Raw genomic sequence first — 18,630 nt, forward strand, 5'->3', positions numbered from 1 at the left:
TCGTCAACACAAGACCTCACGGAATGGACAAGTGTGTACCAACAAGAGACAGACTCTACCGTCAACACAAGACCTCACGGACTTGACAAGAGTTTACCAGCAAGAGACAGACTCTACCGTCAACACAAGACCTTACGGACTGGACAAGAGTTTACCAGCAAGAGACAGACTCTACCGTCAACACAAGACCTCACGGACTGGGCAAGAGTGTACCAACAAAAGACAATAGACTCTACCGTCAACACAAGACCTTACGTAATGGACAAGAGTTTACCAGCAAGAGACAGACTCTACCGTCAACACAAGACCTTACGGACTGGACAAGAGTTTACCAGCAAGAGACACACTCTACCGTCAACACAAGACCTCACGGACTGGACAAGGGTGTACCAACAAGGGACAATAGACTCTACCGTCAACACAAGACCTCACGGAATGGACAAGAGTTTACAAGCAAGAGACAGACTCTACCGTCAACACAAGACCTCACGGACTGGGCAAGAGTTTACCAGCAAGAGACAGACTCTAACGTCAACACAAGACCTCACGGACTGGGCAAGAGTTTACCAGCCAGAGACAGACTCTACCGTCAACACAAGACCTCACGGAATGGACAAGAGTTTACCAGCAAGAGACAGACTCTACCGTCAACACAATACCTCACGGAATGGACAAGAGTTTACCAGCAAGAGACAGACTCTACCGTCAACACAAGACCTCACGGACTGGACGAGAGTGTACCAACAAGAGACAGACTCTATCGACAACACAAGACCTCACGGACTGGGCAAGAGTGTACCAACAAGAGACAATAGACTCTACCGTCAACACAAGACCTCACGGAATGGACAAGAGTTTACCAGCCAGAGACAATAGACTCTACCGTCAACAAAGACCTCACGGACGAGAGTGTACCAGCAAGAGACAGACTCTATCGTCAACTGATGACACTATAGTACCGATGGTGTCGATCCATCCAGAACTTAGAGCTACAACTGTCAAAACCAGTGAATGAGTGAGTCGATCTAGGCTAGGCCCAAAAACTAGGTGTATGAGTTAACGGGACCTCACAAATCGCACCACAATTTGCCCGATAAATCGGTACGTCAGTATCATAAGGAGTCACTGTGACATCACGCAAAGTAATTTTGTAACGCTTAATAGGTAGCGTAAATGCTATTTTTAACGCCCCTTTCCACTACCTTAAATTTGTAGAATTGATCTCTTAAAAAAAAAAACTACAGGCTATGTTGTAGAATAACTAGGTGGTCTGCATAGGCGTGGTGGATTTCGAAATTTGATTTTTCCCTACATAATTAAATGATCTTAATAAATAGCCAGGGGCCCCTTCCCCCTATCGACGGGAAGGTCCGCTTTAATGAATGAAAATTAAGTACCACTGCGAGTAGTTAGTTATTTAATTGCTAATGCCATACAATAGCCTCAAAAGCGGGATAGCGTTGAGCCTTTTCATAAGCCAACCGAACATTTGATAAATGTCTTCTTTGGAAACCCCAAAGTCGCTCAAAACAATCAAAAAGGGCGTTAAAACAAGCATTTACGGTAATCCATTCCACTTTACCCAGCAACGACTTGCTTTGTGTTGGTTTTGATAGTGAAGCTTTTAAGTTCTGCCAACATACGGAATACTTTTTAAGTACCATCAACAGCCTTCGATAGGTGCAAGTCTCCGAGAACTCTCCGAAGAGGCCACGATAACTTCACGGTAGCACCCGAGAGTACGACGACCATACATTTACATCACGTATTGACGTTACGACATTTCAAGACCTAACAGGAAAACGTCACGCATATATCGCCATAGCCAGCCCCTTGTTGCTGAAAGGTGCACAATTCCTTGACGCTGACCTGTGTGCTAGCGTTTGATGGTGTTTATATCGCGAAAAACCGATTGTAGCCGCCATCTTGGATTTGAAGCAAAACAAGTAACGTTTCTCATTTCGCCGCAAATCCAATGGCGGCTACGATCGTTCGAGGCTGGTTTTTCGCGATAAAAGCACAATTAAACGCCTAGGGTACATTTGACCGATACATAAATAAGATTAAGAGAGTAGATAAGACAAATGTAGAAATCCTGTAAAGTAAGGCATGTTTATTCATCATAATTATAACCATCTGCCTAGAATAGTTTGACTTAATTAAAGGTCTCATTAAAGGTTAATGTATGCGACATTGAAAAAGAAATTTTCATCGTTTTAGCAAGGAATTTGCGATCAAATATCCTCAAAAAGGGTAAATTTCCACCATTTTTGTTTATTTGATAATACTTTTAGGAGGGGGTAGATATTCGACCACGCCTCTGGTAAGACGGCTCAAACTCATAACGCTTATTACTTGAGGCGTCACAAGGGGATGCGGATAAGGAAGGGTGGGGGGGGGGGGGCAGCTGCCTTTTTAATTTTCCACGAAAAATACTTAGACTATTCAACTTGGTACTACAACTGCTAATCAAACGACCAACCTCTTTTAGGATATACAAAGGAAAAAAACATTATCCTGGACGCCAGGCTACACTGGGTAGACTACTACAATCTCTTTCCCAGGCTTTTGCTAAGCTCTGCTAATTTCGTCACCCGCTAACAATCCCAATTTTAAATAAGAATTGAAAAGTAACAAAAATACTGCCCGCGTAAAGACACAAAGAATTCTGAGGTCTGTTAAAGCCGCAGTGTCACCAGTTTACTTCCAGTCGATTACGTTACAATTTCCGATGATTTTTAACGGAAAACGCGAAAAATATTTCAAAATATTGAAAGCAGTGTGTATATTGCAAGTTTCTTCGAGGATGTGATTGATAATTTAGAGCGGATGGCCTGTTAAATATCTCGGATTCTAATAGATTCTTTTGTCTTTTAACGGTTGAGGTTTCCGTCGGACCTCCGGAAGTAAACTGTTGACAATACGGCTTTAATGTAATCATTCTCAAGCAGGTAGTTCACGGTACTTCCGCGCAAAAGGTATTTCTTGTTTTAAGAGTACCCGCGAATTCTCGATGTTATTAAAAAGCACTATATTTTTTTTATGTTTACGATAAAAATGACCTCACCACTCCCTCCTACATCATCTTCCATATCGGCATCACGTATTTTCCCAATTTCCATAGTAAAAACACCTGCAGTTACCCCTACACACATCTCGCAGGCCACCCCCTCCCCCCATTTTTGTAAAGTATGAATTTTTCAGAGGACATATATGGAAGAATGGCCTCTATTCCCAAAGCGTCCGAGGCTTGCCTCCACCCCACATTTCAATATTTTTCACGTTTTACGTTAAAAATAATCGAATTATTTTGTTGTTAATTATTTTTGATTGTTGTGTTATCGACAGAAAGTAAACTGGTGACAATGCGGCTTTATGCCTTTTCTAGCACTGTCGTTGGCTTTTCTTCGTAATAATTGTTTTAGCTCTCAGATACTATTGCGCGCCACTTAATAGTCGACCGATAGAGAATCAACACATCCGCTTGTTTTCTCCTTCTCGAAACAAGCCGCGGGAAAAAGGATAAAAGCGTCACAGCCCGCCCCCTCACAAATTGTTATTGTCAACTATAATTTACATTCAATGGCAAAAAACATATCATCGTATTTTGCAAGAGAGGCGAGAGCACTGATACATATAATAGTCTAGGTACATATACAAATAACCAATATCTATAATGTATACACAGTAATCGATTATCTTGAGGTTTAAGTAAGTTAATACACCTCAGTTTGAAAAATAATGTTTCACACGGGCTCCATGCACCTGTCAAGCCCTTTATGGATTCGAGGCTATTGTTAGAGATGAGGAGATACCACGATTGACTAATGCCCATAAGAGAGACAAGATTATTAAAACAAATCGCATATAGGGTCCTGTTTTGCTTACGGCGACAAATGAAGGAGAGCTGCTATAGATAGCGATCCAATAACCTAGAAAGCGATACATTTAAGGTGAGAAACAAGTACATCACAAGACCAAATATCAATTGAAAATTTTCAATTACAAAGAGGATAAATCTAGCAATAATTTCCATGCTAGGTGAGTTACGGGTTCTTTGAAACATTTATATTCAGTATCTCGTGACACTAAAAGTCCGGTTTTCATTCGTGTAATACAAATTTTCGAAAATGTATAGATTTTGGCAGAGGCACTATAGATATTTATACAAAGTACAATAACATCATTGAATTTTCATCCATCTTCTTGTCCCCGGTTATTATTTTTTTTCGAATTACAAAGAACAAACTTACACTAAATAAATGTGTTTGCAAACATTTGCGTATAAAATTTACGTTACTATTTGAGATGGATAGTATTTAGCTTCTTTTTCAAAAGCGTTAGATAGTATTTAGCTTCTTTTTCAAAAGCGTTTTCCTGATTTAACTTCAATGGCTTGCCTTTGGTCTCCGTCCCCTTCTTTTCCGATTCAGTCAGAGTTGTTTTTTTTTGTTTTTTTAGCTCTACCTCTGTCTGCCTTCATACAGGGTGGTAAAGGGTACTTTCGTGAAACGATATTTGGCCATTTTTCAATGCCGAGAAACGTGAAATCGTCCATTTCGACGTCCGTAAACGTGATTTAACGATTTAAAAGGCCATTTTTCGGACCGTCAGACGTGATCCATACCCCGCTTTACAAGCCTGTTCATACGACAATTACCAGTTCTACGGCTGGAAGATGTCTGGTGCTAGATGTTTAAAGGGGAAGTGTCAGCAGCCATTTTGTCATCCTAGCAAAATACCGCGTGCGAGAAAGCATCCATTTCCATCGGCTGATTTGGGGGAAGTTATTGCAATATTTTCGACCGAATTTAGAAAATCAAATTTAGACTTTGTTTTTAGATGGTCATTTCTAATTCCATCACACAATTTATCGCCAATATGGGATGAAACCGACAAAGGTGTGTCTGACTAGAGCTCTTTGAAAACAATTCCTTAAATCCCTTTACTTGTAGGTAGAGCCACGATGAACAAACTCAGAGCGGAGCAATTAAAACAGACGATGGATCGTATCCACCGTATCGAGGGGCACACAAACGTGTCGGGGGTGCTGGTGATCAACACCAAGGGGCTCATCCTCCACACTTCGCTCGACACCACGCAGACAACGGCTTACACGCAACAGTGCGTGCCTCTCGTGGAGCTCGCGCGTGCCACCATCAGGGACACAGACCCTGAAGATGATCTCCGTTTTTTTAGGGTCAGGACCCTCAAGCACGAGTTAATAATCGCGCCAGAGGACAAGTATACCCTTATCGTGATCCAGAAGACAGACGCACAAGCCAACAGGTTTATTTTATAGTGTATAACAGAGGACGAGTATAGCCTTATCGTGATCCAGAAGACAGACGCACAAGCCACCAGGTTTATTTTATAGTGTATAACAGAGGACGAGTATAGCCTTATCGTGATCCAGAAGACAGACGCACAAGCCACCAGGTTTATTTTATAGTGTATAACAGAGGACGAGTATAGCCTTATCGTGATCCAGAAGACAGACGCACAAGCCACCAGGTTTATTTTATAGTGTATAACAGAGGACGAGTATAGCCTTATCGTGATCCAGAAGACAGACGCACAAGCCACCAGGTTTATTTTATAGTGTATAACAGAGGACGAGTATACCCTTATCGTGATCCAGAAGACAGACGCACAAGCCACCAGGTTTATTTTATAGTGTATAACAGAGGACGAGTATATCCTTATCGTGATCCAGAAGACAGACGCACAAGCCACCAGGTTTATTTTATAGTGTATAACAGAGGACGAGTATACCCTTATCGTGATCCAGAAGACAGACGCACAAGCCACCAGGTTTATTTTATAGTGTATAACAGAGGACGAGTATACCCTTATCGTGATCCAGAAGACAGACGCACAAGCCACCAGGTTTATTTTATAGTGTATAACAGAGGACGAGTATAGCCTTATCGTGATCCAGAAGACAGACGCACAAGCCACCAGGTTTATTTTATAGTGTATAACAGAGGACGAGTATAGCCTTAACCCAAACAGTTGATTTTATAGCGTATCCAGTATATATATTTTTAACACAGGGTGTGCAAGTTTACCTCGAAGTTTAAAAAGAATTTAAGCGATTCTTTTATTCTGTATCCAAGATAAAGAATGCATTTCCTAGCTTGTATGCAAGTTCAGCTGGAAGTTTGTATTGAATTCCAGCGATTTTTATGTGTTTACATGTAGCCATTTTGTACGAATAAAATTTGTTCATACAAAAGAGCTGGTATTTTGTATCCCCATGTAAGATCAAAAGAATTTAAGATGTAAAGAATTTTATTTGCCAATTATAGTCCATCAGCACGAATTATACAAGCCGAATTTTGGTTGCACAACTTTCCAGATGCTTAGATTGCGAACTAGCGGTCTAACCGGCGCATCCACCACAGGTTAACCGTATCATTAGTCTGGCCTATTTCGACACACAGTGTGGGGTGCCTTCAATGCTAGTATTCAAACATAATGTATTTGTATCCTGCGATTCGGAGTGTCGCTACCAGGCTTCTAGGCCGAGCGATGGGTCGCAACACCTGCGCTTGCCGTAGCCTGCCCGTCGGCATTCGTTCGTGGCAAGTTCGGGTTTTTGGCAGTGCAGAAAGCTCCGGAACCCATACGGTACCTAATTTCAGTAGTTTTTTTATTCGTTTGACCCTGGTTGATAAAAGGCCGATTGACATTTCTTCAGCAACATAATGATCAATTGCAATCTACTGCTTTTGCTATATATCACTGTACAATCCGCCATTTTTGTTTTGATTTAAATAGATATATAACCGACTTTTTTCAGAGGAAGGGAACCCGTTCATTGTAGAATATGCCGTAATTTCAAGGCTAGTTCATATTTGCACTTCATTAAAAAATAATTTGGAGAATTCCTTTTATTAATTTTGCTACAATTTGATAAACAAAAACCTTTGCTGTTTAATTTGACCGACTTTGATTTGTCCGGATGATTGCAAATTTGTTCCCTCGAACGCCACAGGTATCCTATCTTTTTTAGGGAAGACCAGTTCACATGCGATCGCTTTGCAATGGAAGTGCCGGCGGATGCGAATACTTCGCTTATTTTCTGTTTTATTAGTCAAATAACATCGATTAGCAACTATAGATCTGGCACGTCGATAGACCAGTTGAACACAAGTACTTTCTCATGTTCAATTTTGGAGATGTTATTCCACTTCGAGACTTAATCGATTATTGTACATACAGGTAACCACTTACCTTTTAAGCTAAGGGGTTGACTTCTCGATACTTAACTGTAAATAAAACAGTTTGGTTAAATTGCTACAGATTGACTATAGCAAGGGGAAATAAAGTGATAGTAGGAGGGGGTTCATAGTATCAGCCGAAAATTTATTTATCTTTCCCCGGTAACAATGTCCAAAAAATTGAACCCTTCTTTACCTCGCCAGATGTTTCAGAGGGAAACGCAGGGTTCGCGGTATTTCGGTAAAATTGCGAAAACGAAACGGTATTTCGATATTCAGATTCTTTCCCGTATCCGAGTTTTGACTTTTTCAATAAATATTTCGTGAAATAAGCTCGAAATGACGGTATTATGTTGATATTTTTAGACTTGTGAATCAGATGCGGTTCAATTTCATGTTTGTATATTGGTCAAATACTGTGATTATTTCACGCGACTTTTTTTTAAAGAGTTTGCAGACGCGATAGTTGTAATCCCCTACGACCCCTCCCCCGTTTAGGAAGGCTCATAGTAAATCAGACAGCAGTAAGAAGCGAAAGTTGGAGCGTATAACAACTTCTGACCTAAAAATTTCCGATTCGTCATCGTCAAAACAACAGGCGCATGCCTAGAGCTGTCCAGACACCATCCAGCTCATGTACCGAGATATAACGTGATCAAATGGAATGATTATACTTAGGTATACTACGTCTTTATCGATAGTATAGGTTTATTGCGTTTCTGTGTCTTGGATGTAGAAAAGATGGTTCTAATGACCTTTTGACCGGGGGCGGGAATGGCTTTCTACACTTTAAGTTCATTTCATTTTACCGCTGCTGCGAGTCCAGTGAATTATTGACGGACCCTACCTGGCGTTTTACTCTTGGCACGCCTTTGAATACCCAGGTCGACTATCTTGATAGTTCATTGTTTTCCTTTTCATTTCCGGACGACAGAAGTGGTTTGCAAGGGAGTAACGTCCCCATTGCACCGAAATCTTTTTTTTTCGCAGGATTGACGTTTAAAAGATTCTTTATTCGTTCAATAATTTACAATGAATATTGGAAGACATTATCTAATCTATCACCTTAGTACTGGTAGTATTTGTATGCGGTAAAAATATGCGCCATCGGTGTGCTATATAACACCCAAGGGTGAACAACATAAAGAACATTAACAAAAATGTCAACCAAAAAATTGCATCGAATGCAAAACCTCCTCTTCACCTCCCTGTCTACATCTTCGTTGTGTAGTGTTACCTCTCTTCCTCTTTTCAGTCTTCTTGTTTTTGTCTGAAAATAGAGAATGCCTAGTCAAAGAAACACTGAATCTTGGATATGAAGGTGTACTTCAGATAAAACACTTTTTGAAACTTGTTTTACAAAAACTGATTATTTTTATCATCTTTTTATCTACACCAAACGGCAACAAAGCCAGAAATACTACCGACCGAACCACAGAATGGGTTTAATGCCATGGCCGAAATACCGGCTAAAAAGGACTAAGTACGAGAGGAGTCTGAGAAGAAGTCGACGTAACAGCAAAAAAAAAAAAAAAAAGCGTTCGGCTAATGAGGGATAAATTGCAAACACAAATAGACGAGACCACTACACCTACGCTACTAGAAGGGGTGGTTTTACAGTATATAAGGCAGATAACAATTACAGCTCAAGTACACCGCCGGTATAAGGGCAGTTTTATAAGGAAATTACAATCACACCGCCGGCTACTAAGGGCAGTTTTATAAGGTACATAATCGCACCGCTGGCTACTAAGGGCAGTTTTATAAGGCACATAACATTCAAGGCCCACGTTCACCTTCACGCAAGTGATCATATGTTTAGTTAGTGACTACACGTTTGGGTACGAATTTCAGACTTACCTTACGGACCTTCAAGATCTTATCTGATAATCTGGTAAATTAGTGTTCGGGAATACGAGCGTTTGGATCTGTCAAGAGACTCCAGTCAGTCCCGATACAAAACCCTATGCGGCGACGGTGCTCCATTTGCTTCTTCTCTTCCTGGTCAGCCCAACGCACCTACACACCCAGAGCCATTAGCAGTAAACCATATAAACACCCCCCCCCCCCCCATCCCGGATCTTTTTCTTTAGCTTTTTGTGAAAGGTTACACATCGATATTAAGCTAATTGGAATAATACTGTGCCACTAATACTATAAAGTTTTCATGAGGTACGTGAAAGTGCAAAGGTGGATACATTTATTTGCCACAAATAACGTATCACAAATTCACAAATGCCAATAATAACTACAAGCTCAGTAAGTGGCAAGGAGCCCTCTAGAAAGTGTAATGCTTTCGAGATACGGCACCTGCATACATCGCCAGCAATGACAACTGAGCACAAGTCAAAAGAACTGTTTGTGAAGTGCTACTTTGCAGCAACTCCCAACATCGTGTTCACCAATTACTGCAGCATGTGGCACAAGGGTTCGAGATATGGTGAACACAAGGGCAAGAAGAACGTACCCTTTTTTTTCCAATCCTCATGTCATCTTCCTTCTCATCGTAAGGGTCGTCATCATCGTCAGGAACGAGCAGAGGCGATTCTTCTCTTGCTCGCTTTCTTAATGGACGGATTCCGTCCAGCTTGTCTATTTAGAATAGAAATCGCATAAGAGATGTTCCAAATTGTATATAGGTAAGGCTCCCTTGCAAATGTTATGTGGTTACTTCACATAGAGCTTTACAAAAAGCTTGGCAGTCATGTGCATTTGTCAATGTACATAAACCACGGCACAAGGATGGCAGCTCTTCCATTGCTTACTGGTTCGGGATAACATACATCCTCACATTTCAGTTTAATTCCAAAGTATAGGTAATTTGTAAGGTGCAGATGAGTTCATTGAGATGCGATGAAGCAGTCATGTGTACTCACTGAGCTGTTGTTCAGCACTCAAGTTAGACTCCTCCCATTTGCTCTTTTTTGGCAGCACTATCGCAGGCTGAAATGGCACGAGACTGTTGAAGGCAAACGCAAGCAAGAACACAGAGACAGACCTTGCACAACCAATAGGACCTTTTGCTGTACAAATGGCCTTTACCTTTTACCTTTCACAGCTCCAAAACATTGATTGACTTTGACGAACTTTTGACGACACTGAGTTCTTTTATTTTATTTTGGAATAATCTTGCAGGGATCCAAACTGTACTTCCCTTTAGAACGAGGGTTGTTCTTTTAAATTTTAGTCAAGCCCAAGTTATGAGTTATTTTCTAGACAATAAACGTTAATTTGACTTTTGCCATTGAAAAATCGTATTGGTTTTTGCGAATTTTTTGGGAATAAAATCAATGCCAAATACATTGTATAAATATTTTTTTCTTTTCTTTTGATAGCATCTCAGACTTTGATAAAGCAGGGTGTTAATATGGTGTGAACTATTTCTCAATTACGGTATGGCTTCTGAATTATGGAATTCAGGAATTAGGATGCGCGTGTCCCTACATACCAATCCGTTAATGTGGCTTCACGTCCACTGCTGAAAAGCAAGGCAATCAATGATAAGTAATCAAACACTCTCTACCTCCTCTTCTTCCTCCTCTTCTTTATTCTCTTCCTTTTTTTCCTTGGATTCATCCTTTGAAGTAGAGGCTTCATCTGCAGCTTCCATCTCAACCTGGAAGCAGTTTAAAACATCTTGTCATTCAATTGAAAAAAAAGCATGATTTGAAAGTATAAAAAAATATCTAGGTACACCAAGCCTGAGCCTGATTACAAAATTCAAAGTATGAAACTAATCAAATCACCTCTCTGATAATAGCATCTTGTAAGAGAGGCCGCACATCTAGTCTAAGCATATATGTAGGGCTTTCTTCCCATTCCTCAACCATCTGAAAAACAGAGAATGGGGTTACAGTATACCATGTGGATACAACTGTATAGCACAAGATTGTTGGCACATGTATGGCAATAATCCTCATAGAGAGGGGTGGCTGTATCTGAAAATAAATAAAAAAAAGTACCAGCAATAAAAACTTAGTGTTGTAAATAAGCCGCTGTGTCTGCTATGATGTCCGGCTACGAAAGTCATGGTGTGTAATTCAGGGCAAAGACATGACGTAGGCAAATATCTTTTTGAATAAATCTTGCAGTCTAAAATAGCCTGAATGACAGTATTATACAATAATGCACCTTGTTGATCTCCTCGAAGCTTCTGTGGTGACTGTTGCGTTTAGCACATGCATGGGCATCAGCGCTGATCTCTACAATATACACCTGATGCAGTAATGGCAACGTGAGATGAATCAGCCAAAAGATATAAACACATCATCAGACAAAAGGAAAAGGTATGAAGGTATACCTCAAATCCCTTCTGCTTGGCAAGACTCCAGTACTTTTCGAAGTGGCTGACCTAGATATGAAGAGGTAATTGCTTATAATTGTATAAAATCCATCATTATGCCATAACAGCGAAATCATGTAAGAGGCCGCTGAGAACACAAAATATAGAATGCAGCATACAAATATACACCTATTTAAATAAACTTGAATGGCAGTTCTACAGCCAAAAATTCATTTCCGCACTGAGTAGAAATGCGTTGAGATCCACCATTAAGCCTGACAACATTTTTTAAATGGGTATGAAAACAGAGGCTAAAATCACACACAGTATAATCTCTGCATTAAAAACAAAATACCTTATCATTGGTGGCATCCATCAGCACCATAGGGAAGAAGCCATCATCCAACGTTTTAGTGAAAGCCTTGAAGAGGCTTGCCATGTACACCTCTTCCATCTCAGGCTCATAGACATACTCAGTCACCTACGGAAACATTCAGGGACAACTTTTATCAGAATGATAAACGATTTTAAATACAAGTTTCTTTGTGAAATAATTTGTTCCTTGTGGTAAAGCTGAGTCATCTATTTGGTGTTTATCAAAATGTGAAATTTATTTTATGTCACATTTGCTTCCTTGAGGTCAACAATCACAATATCGTTTTGTTTAGTAATATCCTTGTATTGGGTGAACTATGGTATAAAAAACACTTCATTCTCAAAAATGCTCACAACTAACCTTTTTCTTGATTCTTTTTCCTGTTTCTGGGTCTTTTTCAGTTTTCTCTACCTCTGTCAGGAAATAGTCATCCAGGCTAAGGATTCGTGGCGCATGAGCACCACTACTGACTTCCTTGTCCTATATTTACAAATAATATATATTTATATATATTATAATCAAAAGTATCATTTGCCTTGATTTCCTTAAAATATTAAAGGGTAAAGCATTTGTATTTATTCTATCAAACTTAAAGTCCATATAACCTCTCAGAGTTGATTGATTTGGCCAATTGGTATATTTTAAACTTCTAAATGGTATGTGGTTCATATGGACCCTATAAAACATGCGATCATGCGAATAACTCAAATCTGCAATATTGAGTTATTTTGGTTAACCTTCCAAAAAAAGGTTGTGAAGTGGAAGGCCCAGGTCCAGTCATTTGTGGGGTAGATCGAGATGTAAATCAAATTACATAAGAAAATACATGTACATGCTAAACTAGTTAATTTCTTCTTAGTTATTGCTGAAGATGGTTGTGTGGTTAAAAGTTGTACCATCATCTTGATATCTTAACCTGGTAATCAACTGATTATTTAACTTCAGAACACAAATATGCCAAATTTAGCAAGCATTTTATAGTCTGTGAGTTGTTTTTGCATTTTGCGCGTGCTGCATGCGCAATCAAGAATGGCAACATTTCCACGAGTGTGCGCTGTTTTTGAAACCTACAACAAATTATTTTTTTTTTCAAACATAATTCTCTTCTCTAAATTATTTGACGCTTCATTGTGGGTAGCATTGCAATAGAAACACTTTGCCAATATTTTGCTGTATTGCTAGGAAAATACTTTGTTTAAATACTTTGTTTTAGATTTTCCCACCAAATCTTGGAATTATCCACTCGATTCAATCTCCTTCTGCGCGGCCAGGAAAATTTTTAAAGTTCTGTAGAAAATTCAAATTACAATCAAATTTAATTCCCTTTTCAGAATTTGAAAGTTTATCAATGCTTTCTTTTGGCAAGATTGATATTATTGAAAGGTTTAAGAACTTCAAAGTAACACTGCTGATTTGGTTTTCTTTAGAATGTCTTTAAGTCTTATCACTCATAATTGAGCTGGTTTTATAGTGGAATGGATTTAAATTTACTAATAAAGCAAGTGGATTCATAGCCTTTTCCATATGAAGTTTTATCTAAATTTCAAATCTGACAAAAAATAGGTTGCAAAAAGGTTTTGAATTGGAATGAAATAAAATCTCTACTCACTAACCCTCACAGGTATATATAAAACCTTTTGAGCAAAAGGCTTTTCAAATTAAACATTGTACCTTGATGAGTTTTGCGACATGAGTTTTCCCACTTCCAGGGGGGCCTCTCAGAATGATGACAATCTGTGGCAGTAATGAAAAAGTTTCAAGCCATACAATTATATGGATTCTGATCTCACACTAACACATGAGATAAGTTAATCTATAAGGTGGACTAAAAGATAGTGCATTTAGTGGAATCCCAGGTGGGTCAGTGTGTTTGATTCACAGTTGCAACATGGAGAGTATCTTTCTGTTTCTCAGCCCTGAAGGTGACTAGTTGAAAAGAGGTGAGCTTTCTAGAAGCTTGTGTTCTTCAGTCCAACATGGATAATTATTTTTATTACATGTACATATCAAGATTTCCAAATATATACATGTACTGTACTTACTCGGTCTGGACGGATATCCCTGCCAGGACAGTCTAAGATTGTCTCTACTGGTACAACTTGGACATTTCTCTGCTGTGTTCTGCTATCCTCTGCATGCTCCCTTGGATAGTGGGGTTCATCTCTTGGGACATAAGGGTCGTGTCTGTCCCATCTGTCATCATGTCTTCTGTCATAATGGCTATCAGCATCGGGGCCCCATTCAGAGGGTGGATATCTGCTTCTACCATGATTATAATCCTCTACAACTCTATCATTAGGTGTGTCCAGCTCTCTGTCTATATAGGAGCAATAAAAAAAACATACACAGTTACATACGGTGTGTATTTATCAGATACAAAGCCAACTTCAGTACAGCACCCAAATCCGGCACATACAACCTGTGACCTATTCTGAAGAAAGAAAACAAGGATCCACAGACCAAGAAATATTGTCCTTCATGTTTACAAGTCTGTTTCTGACTATACTAGTGATAAACTAACAATGTAAATGGCAATAAAACACTTCAGTTGTTATGGTATATAGGTCATAATTATAAGTCATCAAAATAGAAATGCAAAGCTTTGGCCCCTACCATAGCTTTGTCCCCCTCTCTCCCAGTCCAGTGGTGGTGGGGACTTTCGGCGTTCTCTCTCCCACGCTTCCCGCCGCCAATAATCGTCAGGGGGTGGTGGTAGCGGCCTACCATGACGATCATACTCTGCTGGTGGCCGTCTAAGTGGGGACCTGTCCCTGTATTCACGCCCATAAGGGGACCTGGAGCGCCTTTCTCGTCCAGGAGAACGCTCCCTGTCATAAGGCGGCCAGTCATACCTTTCCCGTTCTGCCCTGGGAGAGTAAGGACGGCGCTCCCTGTACCTTTCATCCTCCCACTCATCTCGAGGTGGCCAGGCTTTTCTCTCACTTCTGTAATAGTCATCGTATCTACCATAAGGTTCCCTATCATCTGGAGGTCTCTGGTACCACTCATCCCTTGGAGGATAGCCTCGATCCCACTCATCCTTAGGCGGTCGACCATGCTCATCCCAATAAGGAGGCGGCGGCCCCCTTTCTCCTGTTGACCTATCCCACTCATCCCACCGCTGGCGCCAGTCCTCCTCTTGCCGTTCCCATTCCTCTCTTGTATATCTGCCGTCATCTGGATATCGGTCAGTCGGGTAATCACTTCTTGCTGTTTCTCTGGTATGCTAAAAAAAGTTGTCTAATTATCACAACAACCCATTCTAAGTGTGTATTTTTCTTCAAACCTTACTTACTTCATATTGTTCCTTCTCTCTCTCCTCTCTCGGTTTAAGAGGTGGCCCAGAATGGTCAAGGATACAGTCTGTTTGCTCACACCTTGACATGTAAAAATCATGACTGTTTAGAATACATTTGCAGTGACAGGATATGCATCAAATCTATTAAATGTAAGAAAATATGACATAACCAGTCATCATGACTCACTCATTGCCAGCCTCACAAGGTGGATGCTTGAACCGACACTCTTTGCCATATCGACATGTTGGAAAGAACTTGCAGGGGACTTTTTTGAGGGGTGGGGTGGGTGGTCTGGCTGGTAGTGGTGGTGGTGCAAATTTTGCAAAACCAGTTTCTGAGGTTGGGACAGAAGCACTTCCTGGAGCTGGTTCTGTCTTCGCAGCATTAGCATTAGCTGAGCAAAAAATGGAAGAAAAGCACTATTTTATAATAGAATAATAGATCATACAATAGGATCATTGGTTTACAACAATAACATTCGTGAACCAGTTAGCTACTGTATAATACAGTGAAAACATTTAATTGAAAACACTCAGGTAGCAAGTAATTAGAGAAAGGCATTATTGACCACATATTACCTTCTTTAGCTTTTTTCTCTAACTCAGCAAGTTTCATCAGCTGTACGGACTGCTGATGTAGGAATTCAAGCTCCTTCTTTGGATCCAACTTCTTCGAACTTGCTTCAGTTGCAGATGACAAAGTGGTAGATGGAGCTGCCGTTGAACTTATGCCTGTTGTCGCAGTAGATGATACAGTACTTGCTAATGCCGTCTGCTGCTGAAGCCACTTAGGAAGTGGTTTTGGGTCGTTTTTAACTTGCTCCTCACTAGCTTTTGAATCCTGAGATATAGCGTCGGTAGATTGCCCACTTTGCAGCCATTTTGGTTTGTTTGGCTCATTGGTTTGTGTATTATCTGGTATTGAAGGTGCCTGTGGCCATTTAGAATCTTTTGTTTCTGAAGAAGAATTAGGAGCTTGATTTTTTTGGCTTTGCAACCATTTAGGAAGCTCTTTGGGTTTGTTTTCAACTGACTGTGACTTGTTCTGATCATTATCCATCATTTTGTCAATGGATTCCTTGTCTCTGAGCCAAGTAGGAGTTGGCTCAGATTTTCCCTGCAGCCACTTTGGTTTCTCATTCTGGGGTTTGCTTTGTGCAGCATTTTCAATTCTCTTAGCATAACTTTCAGCAAAGTTTGGCCTACTCTCACTTTGAAAAGTTGTTGATTGATTGCCCATGTCACCTTGTCCATGATTCCACTGTGTTTTGGTATTTTGCAGATTACCTTGGTTATTCTGATTATGCATCCACCTGGGTACATTTTTCTGTTGATTGTTTTGGTTGTATTGCACCTGGCCTCTCGCAGTATCATCTCTTTGCATGGTTGCATTCAAGTCTTTACCCTGAAGCCATGCAGGCTTTGAACCAGTTTGATTTTGCTGCTGATTATCCATAAGACCTGGTGGCTTTCTTGAAGACCCCTGGAATCCCTGCTGGCTCTTGTTTTGCATCCACGATGGCTGATTTTGATTTTGATGTTGGTTCTCATATGCTATGTTTTGAACACCTGATTGTCTGTCCATAGAATTTCTTGGGCCTCCACTCCCAGCCCCCTGGAGCCATGGCTTGTTGCCAACTTGTTGGTTGTTCTGCTGTGATTGAAACCCTTGATTTTTGTAGTTATGGGACTGATTCTCTTGTTCTTGGTGATGGCTCTGATCATCACGTTGGTAATTTTGAAGGTTTTGAGATTGGTAACTCTGGCCTTGATTCCATGGTTGATTTGGCTGAGAGCTTGAATTCTGGCCTTGTTTCCATGGTTGATTTGGTTGAGAGCTTGAATTCTGGCCTTGTTTCCATGGTTGATTTGGCTGAGAGCTTGAATTCTGGCCTTGTTTCCATGGTTGATTCGGTCGAGAGCTTGAATTCTGGTCTTGTTGCCATGGTTGATTTGGCTGAGAGCTTGAATTCTGGTCTTGTTTCCATGGTTTATTTGGTTGGGGGCTTGAATTCTGGCCTTGTTTCCATGGTTGATTTGGCTGAGAGCTTGAATTCTGGCCTTGTTTCCATGGTTGATTTGGTTGAGAGTTTGGATCCTGGTCTTGTTTCCATGTTTGATTTGGCTGAGAGCTTGAATTCTGGTCTTGTTTCCATGGTTGATTTGGTTGGGAGCTTGAACTCTGGCCTTGTTTCCATGGTTGATTTGGCTGAGAGCTTGAATTCTGGCCTTGTTTCCATGGTTGATTTGGTTGGGAGCTTGAATTCTGGCCTTGATTTTTAAATTCTGGTTGTTGTTGCTGTCTATGTAATCCTGTTTGAAAACCTTGATGATTTTGTTGACTCTCCCTGTGTTGAGTATGGTTTGGTTGTTGCTGATGATGTTGTTGCTGCTGCTGCTGCTGGTAAGAAGTTTGTTGCTGCCATTGTTGAGTTTGTTGCTGGTATGGTTGTTGTTGCCATTGATATTGTTGCTGCATGCTTACTCCTTGTTGTGTCACATTACCCTGATACTGTTCATTTGCCGGTAAACCTACTGCACCACCTTGGGCAACAGGAGCAGTACTAGCCCCACCCTGCGACTGTCCTAAAGCGGCTGCCTGTGCTTGTAGAAGCTGCTGTTGTTGTTCATGCCATGTCTGCATCTGTTTCTGGTATTCCTGGAATTGTTTCTGGTCAGGGTGATTTGCGTGCTGTGCTTGCCATTGTGTATACTGCTCTTTCCACTGCTCATATTCTTTCTGGTACTTAGCCTTTGCCTCCTCTATTGATTGCAGTGTAACTGCACCTGTAGCCACAGCTACACCGCTAGTGGCAGCGCTGGCGTCAGGGGGGGCCGGTGGTTGACTCAAAACACCCTGAACTCCGACCCCTGGCTGTTGGTGAGATTGTCCAGTAGCTCCAACAAAAACAGCTTGAGTATTTTGACCGACCAATGCTTGACCGTAAGCCTGGTTAGGGTCTATTTGCCCTTGCTGTACAACCCCAGGCTGATAAGTCGCAAGTGCAGCTTGTGTTTGAGGCTGAATGCCATACGCGGCGCCATATTGGCCGGGTTGGAAGTAAGCGTATTGAACGTATTGCGCTTGTTGACCGTATTGTTGTTGCAAATGAAGTTGGGCTTGCTGTTGGTATTGGTATGGATCCATTATAAAGGCAAATCGGTCGGATTTTTCAAGGCATCTTTCGAACTTTCGAAGACTTCAATGGCACATCACGAAGTCACGAAGTACAAGATGGCGTCTATCGTCCACGCATAAACACTCGGCTCCAGTTTTTCTCGCTTTGTGGTGACATCCGTGACGTCATGACGACATGCAACTAGAAACTGCTTATCAGAAATCTCCTATTACTATCTAATCCACGAATAATTTGCGATGAATTCAATCACTAGGAACCCGCATTTATAGTTTAAAAATTCAGATTTCCTCAAACTACTTGCTTTTAAA

At 40.8% G+C, this 18,630-nt stretch overlaps 1 protein-coding gene and 1 non-coding gene across 3 annotated transcripts; one reads left to right on the top strand and one right to left on the bottom strand.

The window, feature by feature from the left end:
• The first annotated feature begins 3,618 nt into the window (after positions 1-3,618).
• LOC5509065 lies at positions 3,619-6,238 on the top strand. Its single transcript, XR_004295186.2, has 2 exons — positions 3,619-3,953; positions 4,956-6,238. It is a non-coding gene; the product is annotated as an uncharacterized LOC5509065 (transcript).
• Positions 6,239-8,218: 1,980 nt separating this feature from the next.
• Positions 8,219-18,592, bottom strand: LOC116616094 (YLP motif-containing protein 1-like). Of its 2 annotated transcripts, none has more exons than XM_048723519.1 (16): positions 15,762-18,592; positions 15,370-15,577; positions 15,180-15,261; positions 14,498-15,110; positions 13,927-14,201; positions 13,556-13,618; positions 12,245-12,364; positions 11,864-11,989; positions 11,527-11,577; positions 11,358-11,441; positions 10,973-11,056; positions 10,750-10,842; positions 10,103-10,169; positions 9,694-9,818; positions 9,096-9,245; positions 8,219-8,496 (listed from the first exon to the last, which is right to left on the bottom strand). In XM_048723519.1, exons 1-15 carry the CDS (start codon positions 18,328-18,330, stop codon positions 9,126-9,128), a joined length of 4,680 nt encoding a protein of 1,559 aa, XP_048579476.1. In that variant the 5' UTR covers positions 18,331-18,592; the 3' UTR covers positions 8,219-8,496; positions 9,096-9,125. The 2 variants fall into 2 exon arrangements, with proteins under 2 accessions (XP_048579476.1, XP_032233841.2); XM_032377950.2 differs by having other exon boundaries at positions 9,087-9,245.
• Between the last annotated feature and the right edge of the window lie 38 nt (positions 18,593-18,630).

This window comes from Nematostella vectensis, chromosome 2 (genome assembly GCF_932526225.1).
Source record: "Nematostella vectensis chromosome 2, jaNemVect1.1, whole genome shotgun sequence".
Taxonomy (NCBI): Eukaryota; Metazoa; Cnidaria; class Anthozoa; order Actiniaria; family Edwardsiidae; genus Nematostella; species Nematostella vectensis.